The sequence below is a fragment of the Hippocampus comes genome, unplaced genomic scaffold, assembly GCF_001891065.2.
Source record: "Hippocampus comes isolate QL1 unplaced genomic scaffold, H_comes_QL1_v1.1 scaffold109, whole genome shotgun sequence".
Lineage (NCBI taxonomy): Eukaryota > Metazoa > Chordata > Actinopteri > Syngnathiformes > Syngnathidae > Hippocampus > Hippocampus comes.
The window spans coordinates 1252656-1264519 of record NW_017805274.1 but is presented as its reverse complement, the minus strand read 5'-3'; the positions used below and the strand labels follow the sequence as shown (position 1 = coordinate 1264519).

General features: G+C 44.5%; 1 protein-coding gene across 7 annotated transcripts in view; it reads right to left on the bottom strand.

The window, feature by feature from the left end:
- The window catches only part of rapgef6 (Rap guanine nucleotide exchange factor (GEF) 6), a 52183-nt gene extending 40366 nt beyond the window's left edge, over positions 1 to 11817 (bottom strand). For 4 of the 7 annotated variants that reach the window (XM_019869582.1, XM_019869581.1, XM_019869580.1 and 1 more), the window contains exons 1-4: positions 11376 to 11816; positions 1844 to 1914; positions 614 to 670; positions 374 to 457 (exon numbers count right to left, since the gene is read on the bottom strand). In XM_019869582.1, the coding sequence (XP_019725141.1) occupies positions 374 to 457; positions 614 to 670; positions 1844 to 1914; positions 11376 to 11450 (287 nt within the window). In that variant the 5' untranslated portion in view covers positions 11451 to 11816. Of the gene's footprint in view, positions 1 to 373; positions 458 to 613; positions 671 to 1843; positions 1915 to 11375 lie in introns of all 7 variants that reach the window. The other 3 variants (XM_019869579.1, XM_019869584.1, XM_019869585.1) reach the window with 1 other exon arrangement.
- Positions 11818 to 11864: the final 47 nt, after the last annotated feature.

Below are 11864 nucleotides of genomic sequence, written 5' to 3'. Positions count from 1 at the left end.
ACACTCTGACCTGCTCCTACACCCCCTGCTGTGGCCACTAACCAACACACAGCCTCCGGTCATTTTGCATGTCTGAAAACCTCCCCCACACGACTACTGCCAACGCGTGTCCGCGCGCGCGCACACACACACACACATTCATGCATACATACACGTATTCGCAATGTATGTGGAGATCCTTCTAGCAAGCCTAACTAAAGCAAATCAATGTGTCAGTCTCCAGGAAAAAAAAACGCATATTAAAAATCAGCTCTATTACTTTTATTTTATATTCCAAATTACAATTTGCAAAATACGGTGTGTGTGTGTGTGTGTGTGTGTGTGTGTGTGTGTGTGTGTGTGTGTGTGTGCGCACGCATTGATGTCCACGTACCAGCACCTGGCCAGGTACATGTGCTCCTTGACGAAGACGGACCCAGAGAGCAGGACGTACCAACAGCTGGCAATGCTGTCAGGACTGCACAACAAGAACAAGAAGAAGACTTTTCTTAACTTCTTACTTTGAAACGTAAACACCAAAATCCGAATCTAGACTTGAAACACAATTTAGGAACGCTAACTTGATACCCTAACCCTAGTTTGAAACGCTTGAGTGTTCTGAGGGTGTACTCACTAGAAGAGGATGTGGTTGGCCTCGTGTCTCTCATACCTGGCCGAGGTGCACATGGACCTGCGGGAGGGTGAAAATAAAAAATGAAAATTGCATTCAAGCTCTTCTGCCCAGCACTGTTTCAGCCTTCATCCCTCATCTTTTTTTATTTATTTTTTTATTACCATTGTGGGTAGCGGTTTTGAGGCACAAATTTTTTTTGTGGGGTTCAGTTTGCAACTATTTTGTTCTCATGCCCTTTTTTTCCAGGTGTAATTCCACTATCGACCAACAGATGGTGGCACAGTATTTTGTTTCACTTTAAGAAGAAGAATGAAAGTGTTTTGTTTTTTTGCTTCAGATGAATGTCAAATCCTCTTCAATCCTGCTTTTTACGCCTAAATGAAGCAACACCTGCAGATTCATTTTATAATGTACATCATTGGCAATGATTTATTGGGAGATGACAAGTTTGTTACTTTGGAAAATACATGATTTGTTTCCTGTAAACACAGAGGGATCGGAACACTGTTACACTGTGCAACATTTTTTTTGTGTGTGTTAAACATTGCTGTTGCTCTCTCAAGATACAGTATTTTCTGTGTTTGGATTATTTTAAAAGAGTGTGTCAAGACGTTGAAAAAGAAGTACCGCAAATGCTATAAAAACATGCCTCGGGAGTATTTAAATATATTTAAAATACTGAGGATTTCACTTATTGAGGTCTGGAACGTAACCCCTGCGGTGGAGGCCCCATTACGATATATTGTTTATGGTTATTAATTGTTGTCAGTGACACCTGACAGCAGCCGAGGGAACATTCCGAGCATGCTGTAACCACAGGCTAGAAAACCTGTTTGCAACGTGAGCCATCAACAAAAAGTAAGCAATAACTCCGAGAAAAGTTGCGTTGAGCGCAGGGGTGTGCATACTTTTGTGCTCAATGGCCTTTTGATTCTTTAAAAAGGAGAGATGGGCCATTTATTTAAGAATGAAACATTTAATGTCAACTGTTTTATCCGGCAAATATTTTTACGTTTGATTGTTTACGATAAATAGCCATTTTTTTTTCATCAAGGATAAATAACGATGGAAAAATAGCGAATTAAGTCATCTGATTTTCGAGGGGAAAGACGGCTAAATCAATGCATACATTCCAGGATTATTGATAATGTAAATGTTTGGCGGCAGGATTAATAGACCAGCTCTGGCGGCTGCAGTTAGCATGTTAGCATTGTGTGTTAGCATACGGACCTTAGCTGGTGCTCCCTGAGGTGAGAGAGGACATCCATGTGGTACAGGTGGCAGTAGATGGTGTGCAGGTCCTAAAACACAGGGGGGGATTGTTGATGCTTAACCATGCTAGATGGTGATAGTTTGGAATTTTAAAAAATATATTTTTTACAGTATGTTCAAATACGACTTGGGCAACTATACGACTAGGCTAGCAAAATAAAAACGGCTAAATCTCAACTCAGCTTCATTTAGAGACCACTTTACAAACAACCCTGGCGGCGTGCAAAGTGCTGTCCATAAAGCACACATCAGACGTATAAAACAATACATTCATAACCCAATAAAACACAAAAACTAAAAGCCGAGTCTTATATTGCTTTGCATGTTCTTATCCATGTGCGTTCATCTCAATGCTTGGGAGCTGTGGGGATGTTTTCTCAAGCGCGCGGGGGAAGCGAGCCCAACGTCCTGACACGTGAACGGCGTTCGCCTCATTGATGCCGACACGCCGGTGACAGCATCCACCCGTCGCGCTCCCGAAATAGAGCGCGATCAGGCCCGCTTGTCAAAGCGCTAAGAGGTTGACAGAATGCGGACGCAGAGCAGATAAGCGGCGGACAGTTTTTCCGGCACGGCCGTCAGGAGTCCTCTTCATTGATCTTTGTTTCCTTGGAGAAGCTGGAGTCAAAATGGAGAGTGCTACATGGTTTGATGTCATCCAACACCAAAACGACCCTAAAACAGCAGACTTCAAATCAAAATGGTTGGCTTCCTTCTTCAGACTTTTTTTTTTTTTTTTTTGTGGGTCTACTCATGCTGGCATGTCCCCCCGAATTTCATGCTGCTAAGCAAAACAGGCTGCGGGGGATGAATTTTGAGGTACGTGGTCACGGTTCCGCTGCAGCGCATTGATTTGCATTAAGTGGGTTAGTAAGCACAATCAAGTATTGCAGTAAGCACCCCCGTCGTGTTGGCGGTTCATGCCCGAGGCATGTGGCGCTCACATGTGACAAGGCGGGCTGCCATTGGTCCAGTGCCTCCAACTGTGGCCCTTTTCACACTCGTACTTTCTTAAAAATACCATATGCACTAAAAACCTTCACTTGTTTCCATAACAGAAGTTGACTTTGCTGCCTCAACGGGCTGCGGTAGAAATTCAAAGGAATGGTCCTTCGAGAGAAACTTAGGCTTTTAAATTTTTTTTTACCACAACCCGTTGAAGCAGTAAAGTATTTGTTCCTTCCAGAAAGTACTGAAAATGTGTTTTTTTCCCTCACTTCAAATGTACTTTGGATTTGTGCCGCAGCCCATCGAGGCAGCACAGTTCGCCCTTCTAGAAAGAAATTTTATTTACTGCAGAGCAAGTTAGGACCTTTCCTTTTCTATCGCGGCCTGTCGATGCAGGAAGGTTCGTACTTGGAGATAATTTTTTATTGATGTTGGAAAGATCCGTTGCGGCAGCAAAGTATTTTTTTTACTTGGTATTACAACAAAGCACTTTTTAAAATGTGGGTGGGGTTCTACTGTATAAAGTTACCGCAGTCTCTCAATCTCCTTCAACTGGCTTTGTATTTCTATTGCAGCCCACTGAGGCAGCAAAATATGTTGTATTTCCAGAAATTACCTCTCTCTTTTGAGTTTTGAATATGAATTCTACTGCAGCCCATCGCAGCAGCAAACCGAACACGTCTGTTTGTTTTTTTCCCAGAATGTACTCGAAAAAAAATCTTTTTTTGTTTTGTTTTCTTAGTTTTGGGCATCATGTGTCTCTTCCGGTTGCCTTTGAATTTCTTCTACCACAGCCCGTGGAGGCAGCTAAGTCCCCAACTCTTCCAGAAAGGTTGTTAAAAAGGAATTTGTAGCCACTCGTTGGGTAGTTGACGTCAACCAGGAAGCAGCTTTTAATGTGTCATAAAACACATTTTCATCTCCCAAAATAGCAGCACTTGAAGTTGGAGCTATTCGTGGAACAAACACTTGTGAAGTCTTCACAGTTTGTGCCTGACCCGAGTGTGAGCATGGCTGCAATGATGCTGCCACCTGCTGGCAGACACACAGGTGACAGTCTCAAGGCACCCAGAAAAGGCTGAAAATCTCCCCCCCCCACCCCCCCCCCGAAAAAGTCCAATTAAACCTCTTTGACCTTTTCCTTGAAGTGGAATCTAATCTTTGTCTTGGCCCGCGCTAAATGCTGCACTCGCGGAGGACTTTTTATCTGCGTCACAGGCGCTCGCACAAAAAGCCAGTTGTCGCCACGGATGCCCACACTGCCCATTTCTGATGTTTGACAGTTGAGAGGGCCCCTTTTGTTCCCACGCTGGATTTGAAGTCATGAATGTGAAAGAAATGTTGACGGTATTTTAGCTCACTTTAGTTTTTTTGGGCTAGCATTTTTAAGAGGCTGAGACTTTTTTTTAGGGAGGTTTGAGGACACTTGACTTTCAGGAACTGAGGATAACTGATTTTCAAGAGTTTTGGACGCTCCGGAGACTTTTCGGGGAGGTTCGTTGGGCAGTTTCCGAGCTTTGTCGGCCAGTTAGCGTTATGCTGGCATTCCGCTCACACGGAGGCTATTGTGGACATAAGACACAGAACGCCCACTTCAAACTGACTGAAGAAACATCTCAGCCCGCATAGCTGACCCTCAACATTTATCTAAACCTCCAACTCCTCGGGGCTTCGGGTCAACGTCGCACTTGGTTGAGGGCAAACAAGCCCGAGCGGTGTGCTTCAACAGGTCTGATTAGCAAGTGAGTGCTAAATGAGTTCATTTAGAACAACGAGCCACATACCGCAGCGCTCTCTGTGGTCCTTCGAGAAAGTACCAAGAAAGCCGCCCTGATCTCTCCTTTCGATTCCTACCACAGCCCGTCTAGGGATCTTTGGCGATTTCGCCTTTCTTGCACCATGTCTGCTTTCAATTTCAACTGCAACCCGTTGAGGCAGAAAAATACTGTGCCTTAATAGAAAGCTCTAAAATCACACCGCTACAAATGTAACCAGTTCCAATTTGAAAAAGGAATGATGCGCAGCCAAGTTTGAACACTGCCTTGTTCTCGTCAGGTTTACAGCTCGTTGAGGCTGCGAAGTCGGTACTGGGCAATTTTAAAACACACATTTGTGTCTGCAATGAAGTTAAGACATCGTCTTGCTCTCTCCACGTTAACTTTGGATTCCTACCGCAGACCGTTGAGGCAGCAAAGTACTTGCTACTTCTAGAAAGCTTTAAAACATGTTGTTTTTTTCACACAGTAAGTTTAGGACATTGTCCTGTTGTCTGTTACTAATTTGATTTCTACTGCAGCCTATTAAGGCAATAAAGTCCCCTGTCTTTGCAGAAAGGATCTGCCCCCCACAGTAAAGCAAGGATAAATATAAACAGTATCGCGAAAAATCAGGCCATCATCTTGCTGTCTTTCATGTTGCTTTTGTATTCCTACCACCGCCCGTTGAGGCAGGAAGGTGCTTGCTCCTTCGGGAAAGCTCCAAAACATGATTTTCTGTGGTACAGTTAGGTAGGGATATCAACTTGCTTTTTTCACGTTTGATTTCAAGCCTGCTGAGGCAGGAAAGTATCGCCCTTGTAGAAAATGTGACTTTGCCGAACCAAAGTCGGAATATCTACGTTTATGTTCAGCCCGCTGATGCTACTTGCAGCAACTTGCACTTGGTCCTTCTAGAAAGTTCTTTATGACACTCAAGAGTCTGAACTCCTTCAAGTCAAGGGAGGCCTTATCACAAGCAGCATCAATGTGAGGTTACAAGAGCACTTGTAGCACTTAACGCTAAATCCCCTCTCCGGGCCGTACAAAGGCGCTATTCTTAGCAACAAAGCGCACACACACAAACACACACACAGAGACCCAAACATCGCTTGCAGGCCGCCCGGCAAGGCGGCGTAATTGAAGACACATGAGGGCGATCGGCCGGCAAATCGCTTAGAAAAAGTGGCACAAAGGCAGACGCGCGGAAAGAAATACGGGAAATGTGTACAATTTCCATACCCTAGACGTCGGGCGTGCTCGCTGGACAACTTCATGAAAAATTGTGAGAATAAATAAATAAATAAAAATCACCTGGAAACTCTGTGGGGAAGTGACGGCCGGTGACCGGGCCTGGAAGGCAGCCGCGTCACTCGCCAAACCGCGCAAAATACACACACCACACGCACCCCCAGTGGAAACTATGACATTCTGTGTAATTTTAGAGTACTTTTATGCTGGAATGAATGAAGTGGCGGGAGGGATGTTTTACGGCTGCGGACGATCTGACGAGACCAACGCAGTAGAGACGTCAATGAAGGGCCTTTAGCGTTAAAAATAAATAAATAAAAACGTGGATATTTGTGCTCTTAGCAGCTACTTAGCTCGTGGTGCGACAAGGTAGCAATTTAAAATTAATGTTTACTTTCTATTTTCACCGCAGCCCATTGAGGCAGCTGAGTACTTGGTTCTTCTAGAAAGTTCTAACGCGTTAATTTTTTTTTACTGCAGTGAATTTTGGATCTTCCGTTTTTCTTTTTATGCTGTTGTTTTGTTTTGGGTTTTTTTTCCTACTGCAGCACATTGAGGGACTTTCAAAATTGCACTCTGGATTTCTACCCCAAGCATCCGAGGTCCTGCTAGACTGTTCCAAAAAAGCCTTCGCAGAAACGTTCGCAGATTGCCTTGCCCTCTTCAGGTTCACTTGGGATTTTTTACATCGATGGAGTCAAGTCTTACAAGTTCTAAAACTTGCTGTGCACTCCGACAACAACGAGGCGGTCGACGTCGGTGAGGAGCCTGGGTGGAAAAATCCCTGGGCTCGCCGCTGCTAGCAGTTAGCTCAAACTGCAAGCATGACATCAAATATTTGCTATTGAAATTCAGGTTTACTTTGGATTTCTACCGAAGCCTGTTGAGGCGGCCAAGTACTTGGTCCTTCTATCAATTTCTAAAACGAAACTGCAGTAAAGTTAGCACCTCTTCAAGTTTAAATACTTCTACAAAGTTGCAAAACATGTTTTGGGACAATCCAAATGGGGCAGATCCAAAATGCACTGACTCAGCTCCTCAGTACGGCAGTAATAGTCGTGGCTCTTCGCAGAGGATAAAAAATATATGCCTGCGAGTAATAAACCATCTACATGGAGCATCACTGGTGGCTTTCAAGTATCCGTTTTTTAATAGGTGACAACACCATGGCCCCAATGCTGTTCGTCAGCTGTGGCGGTTACCGCCCCGAGTTAGCATGAAGCTAGCAGACAGGCGATGTGGCTGTTTTAAATACACAATTCTCTTTGTGAACACAATATTGTAGGTCAAAGAGATGCCATTAGACAAATGGGTCACAGGCTAATTTTACTTGAAATAAAGAGATATTGACATGATAAACGTGTCAATAGAATTCATACGGAAATCACATTCAAAGATAGTCAAATTGCAGTTCATTCGCAGAAACAAGGACCGCGCCTTCGTAACTTCTCGGTGTAAAGTCAAAGTGTACTAACGGTGCCAGGTAGGTCAACCTTTCACCAACACAGCTGTGAAGCCACAACTGAGTCAGGGCCTTTCACTTCCTGTTTGCCATCCAATTTTCAAAAAAAAAAAAAAACAAAAATAGCCTTTTTTTTCTGCATAACGGCGACGACGGGAAGCTTTACTTTTGTCTTCTGCTTTCATTGTTCAAGAGGAAACATTCCGGGAATGCTGCTTGCCACATTCCCGGCATTCCCCAAGCAATGGAGGGCGCATTCCTTTGAAACCTGTCAGGTGGCGCGTTTGAGAAACTCAAAACGACGGAAGGATGCTGACTCAAATCTATGTGGTTCTTGCTCCGACTTGCTCCAAACACAACAACGGCGGAAAGTTTGAAGAAAGCTCCGGTGGGCGTTTGGCGTCAGTGAACACTCGTACTGGTATAGGTCTGAAAAACGTGGTATCATTCATCCTTTTTTTCAATCGTACATCATATAATCATTTCAACAGGATCAATGCCGCACCATAAAATATTGTCGGCGGTTTTGCCTTCATGCTGTTTTTCTTCCAAATTAAGCATTGTATCTCGATATCACCAGTCGAATGGTACATGTATCAATACCGTATCGATACGTATTGGTACTGCCACATAGATTATCAAGAATGTTCAATATTTGTGTCTTGCGACATTATCATTAAACTACTGTCATGTCATTGGAACAAATGGCAATAACACCGCATTTCCATTTCATTACTCTGTCAATGTATTAATTTTTTTTTTTTAATTGGATGATATCATTGACACAGGATGAAAGCAGCAGAAACATCAAATATCGACGCCCACGATCAAGACGCTTCTTTTTCATCTGATTCCTACTGATCATAAAAAAAAGCTCTCACGAAAGCGCCGTAAATGACTGAATGAGTCGTCTTATCAGTGACGAAATTGCGTAAAACATGCGCGGAGGCGAACGACGTCATTTTCCTGTTGCACAACCTTCGTTAATTTCTACCTAGAGAAGCCTGGAGGGGGGTATTGCACCAAAGTGACCCACTTTGCATCACAGGTGGACTACAGCACTTGTGGGGGGGAACTGGGGGGGGGGGGGCGGTTGCGCATGACAACACGCTGCAACAGTCTCCGACACGTCTGACGAGAAAGTAGCACTTTTATTTTGCGGGGGAGGCACGTTCGGGAATGTTAAGAGACCTTTAGAGTGACTTGCTTTTAAGGTCGCAACACATGTGCACCAAAAATGAGGTCACTCCGGATCGGCAAAGCCGGATACGCTCGATAACGCTATCGGCGAATCTGCGCATCCAACAACAATGCAGCTCTGCTTAGTTTTGACTTCAATGTGTGAGCTGTTCCGCGGCGTGTGACGGGACAGAAAGATAGGGGGCAAGGGAATAAAAAAATAAACAATGAATAAGCCTTTGTGGATCATTTACATTGGCCCCGCCTCTTGATTGTGATAGTCTGACGAATTCGATGCTGGAGGAGTCCACCTGTAGCCTCCATGCGCATTCCTCTTTGAGAGCTGTGTGCCTGTTCACGCCTGCTCGGCTTCATGGAATGTCCTGGCCCTTTTTTTTTTTTCTTTAAACACGCACTCAGCGTGTTGTTAGCACACGCATGCGCCAGTTATGACGCGAGCCAGCGACAGCACGGCGGCCTGAGAGCGGGTGCCCACAGGAAGTGGCGGCGTGTTTACTTTCAAACAATAGCCGGCAGGCAACCGCGGCATGGAGCGGACGCTTCAAAACAGGTTTGCTTATCGGAAAAGCTGCTCCAAAACTTACGGGATAAAAAAAGGGAGTGGGGGGGCCGGAAACATGTCAATAACAGAGACATAAAGACTCATTTTGTGGTGGAAGTACATTGTCAACTTTGAATTGTGACTCAGCGAGAGCGGACGAGGATCACGGAACGATGTGCTCATTGAGCCCAGCCTACCGCGACCCTGTTTAAAAAAAATAAATTTAAAATCAACACAACTCTTGTCATGGCATTGAGCACAAATCCACAAACAATCTCGGCTGCAATGACTTGGAAACGAGACTCCCCAAAAATTGTAATTAAGAGTGGAGGGGAACTTCCTCCGTGATAAAAAACCACACCTATTGGATGGCCCAACAATTCAAATCAACCGGCTTATTGCTCTGACGACAGGACTCAACAGGAACACGAATGCCCAAAAGGTTTGGAGAGTTGTGGCGACTTGAGAGTGGACAAGAATCATCGGCTTCGTCCATCACCCAGTTTTGAGCATGGCTCAAAAACATGACCACGGCTCAACCTGAAAGTCTCGGAATGTTTATGAAGTTGGAACATTTTCAATTCTAAGTGATTGAGAGTGGTCAAGAAATGTACAGATTTTTTTTTTAAAATCACACTTTCTGCGAGGTTCTTATTTGTTTTTAGAATTTGCGCGGTGGACCAGACGAGAACGACCGAATCAGCTTTTTTTGACGTTCATTGGAGGAGCGAGTGCGTTTGTTATGGTTTGCTCACGCATGTACAAAAGCGCTCTATGGACGGCGTGAAAAGAGGCTTTCTGGCCGGCGCGCGGACGCAAACAAACAGGGGATCAAGAGGCGTCAAAAGAGGCCCTTTATGAAAAGATGGAGGTGCTAAAAAAAAAAAAAAAAAGCTTGCACCACGACCTCTGCCTTTCTACCAAGGGGATGTGTGAAAGCGCCACAGAGCACACTTGTCGTCGTTGTCGTCGTCATGGGACCCACAATACACCGGGATTGTCGCTGTCAAAGCCAAAGTCAGTGGCGCACATCTTGGATTGCAGATGATTCAAAATCTATTGTAATCTTGCTTTGAAACAATGATCCCTAAAAGCTTTCGAATTGTGGCTGCCCAAGAGTGGTTATAGTTGCCATTTCCCTTGGAGATGCCATTATGACTGTAAAAACATATAAAGAAGTCAAGAATAATCGTTTCTTCAACTCTTTAAGTGACTGTAATGAGGGGTTTGGTAACAAGAAAATATGCTGACAACAGCTCTCATTTATTACATATGATCATTTTAAAATCTGGAAGCATCATGGAAGTTGACATGCTTGATAGGCTTTCGCGGGCCACATAAAATTATGTGGGGGGCCAGATCTGGCCCCCGGGCCTTGAGTTTGACACTAGTGTTCTAAGTTATGGGAATTGTTCAAAATCTATTGGGTTTAGGTTCTTTCACTGGCATGTGCAAATTTGAAATGAAGAATTAGGCCCCTGGAGAGTGGATGAGAAATATCGCCTCAATTGGAGCTTTCTTATTCCGGTTTCCTTTTGGTTTGAGTGCAGTTCAAATCCAACAGGATTCTTGCTCTGTCGTCAAGACGCTGCCAAAGTTTGCGTAATAACGATTGTGGAATGCATACTTGCTTTATTCCAGAAAAATAATCCGCGCTTGTTTAGAATTTTTGGCTGCTTTAGACAGGATTAGGTACTACTGTACATCTATGACATACTACAGTACTTCATGTAACCAGGTGTTGCCTTCAGGGACAGTCTAAAATAAGAAGATTATCTACCTATTGCCAGGTGTCGTACTAAATACACTGACATCCATTTACAGCGAATGTCAGAGGCAGTCTGACATCACAGCTTTCAGTATAGCCTTAAGGGACAATATGACGCCATAGCTATCCTCACTCATTATTATCATTATTGTATTCAGTGTTCAGGAGTTGCATTCACAAGTAGACTAAAAATCACGGCATCCGCAACACAGCTGTGGTACGATACATTTAGAAACAAGTGTGGCCTTGAGTGACGGTCCGAAATCATAGCGGAACTAACCCTCGTTTGTGTCTACTTTGAATGCGTGCAGACTTTGCCGTAGAAAACGTAACGTCCCTCAGTTTGTCTCAGCGTGGCTACCCGTCACAAAGTAGTTGTTTCTACACAGTCGTTTTGTAGTCTAAACCCTTTAACTCCACTCAACTCAGGATTAAATAGCATATTATTGCGGTTTAATAACGCAGTCAGTTGACTAAATAAGTTATTAGCTTTGAAGTTGTGAGCTAACTGAGGGGAGGAAAAAAAAGGCGATGTGCTAATTTACAAGCGCGATGGCTTCACTTACCTCTGCCGTCCGCAAGGCGGGCGGCTTCCTCAGCGCCAGCTTGAAAGAACTTTCCATGGCTCCGGTCATTTTCATAACGTCGAATTCCAACTAGGAGGGACTTTTCCTTCCTCTTTAGTATGTCTTTAAACTTTGGATGCGATCATATTCTCCGCGTTGGAGCTCGTCCTCGCCCGGGTGCGCATTGACGGTGGGCTTTTTCAGCTACCGCCCCTGCAGCCGGGCAGGGAAATCACGCCAAAAACTCAAAAGGCCTCAGAAAAGAGCGTCGTAAAGCAGTTAAAAGTGCCACAAAGTTGTATCCGGGTCGTCATGGGTTCTGTACGTCCATCTCGACCGCCGCCACCGCGAGTTCCATCCGAACGGTGGAGGTTTTGGTGCCCTCCTCCCGGAGAAAGGAGCGAATGTGGCGAGTTGACGACATACATCTGTTTGCCAGTAAAGTGGCGTTGCGTTCGGGTACACTCGGAAACGAAGGAATCCGGTGAC